Raw genomic sequence first — 350 nt, 5'->3', positions numbered from 1 at the left:
CAGATCGCCATCTTGAACCTAAGAACGAGACCGATTTGCAGGCCCGCTTCGTCGGCCATCGAGGCCACGTCGGGCGTGGCCGTGGCCACGGCTCCGTGGGACCAGTCATAAGCGAGGGCCATCCTTCGTGCCCCGTGAGTGACGACGACTGTAGGATGGAAGGAAGTGAGGTCTGCGGAGGCCACGGGGAGTGCTCCTGCGGCCACTGCCTCTGCCACCCGGGATTCTATGGGACTTACTGCCAGTGTAGCGACCACACGTGCCCGCTGTGAGTGGTCTGGTCTCGCCGTGGGTTAGGGACCACTGATGTAAACATAGATGCCTCTCGTGGCGTATGTATATGTCTTCGT

At 60.9% G+C, this 350-nt stretch overlaps 1 protein-coding gene across 1 annotated transcript in view; it reads left to right on the top strand.

The window, feature by feature from the left end:
- Positions 1–350, top strand: part of LOC119591531 (integrin beta-4-like) — a 5,085-nt gene that overhangs the window by 1,676 nt on the left and 3,059 nt on the right. Inside the window, exon 3 of the mRNA XM_037940279.1 lies at positions 42–268. Coding sequence (XP_037796207.1) covers positions 42–268 — 227 coding nt within the window. The remainder of the gene's footprint in view (positions 1–41; positions 269–350) is intronic.

This window comes from Penaeus monodon, chromosome 28 (assembly GCF_015228065.2).
Source record: "Penaeus monodon isolate SGIC_2016 chromosome 28, NSTDA_Pmon_1, whole genome shotgun sequence".
NCBI classification, from domain to species: domain Eukaryota; kingdom Metazoa; phylum Arthropoda; class Malacostraca; order Decapoda; family Penaeidae; genus Penaeus; species Penaeus monodon.
The sequence above is the reverse complement of the archived record's forward strand: the minus strand, read 5'-3'. Positions and strand labels throughout refer to the sequence as shown.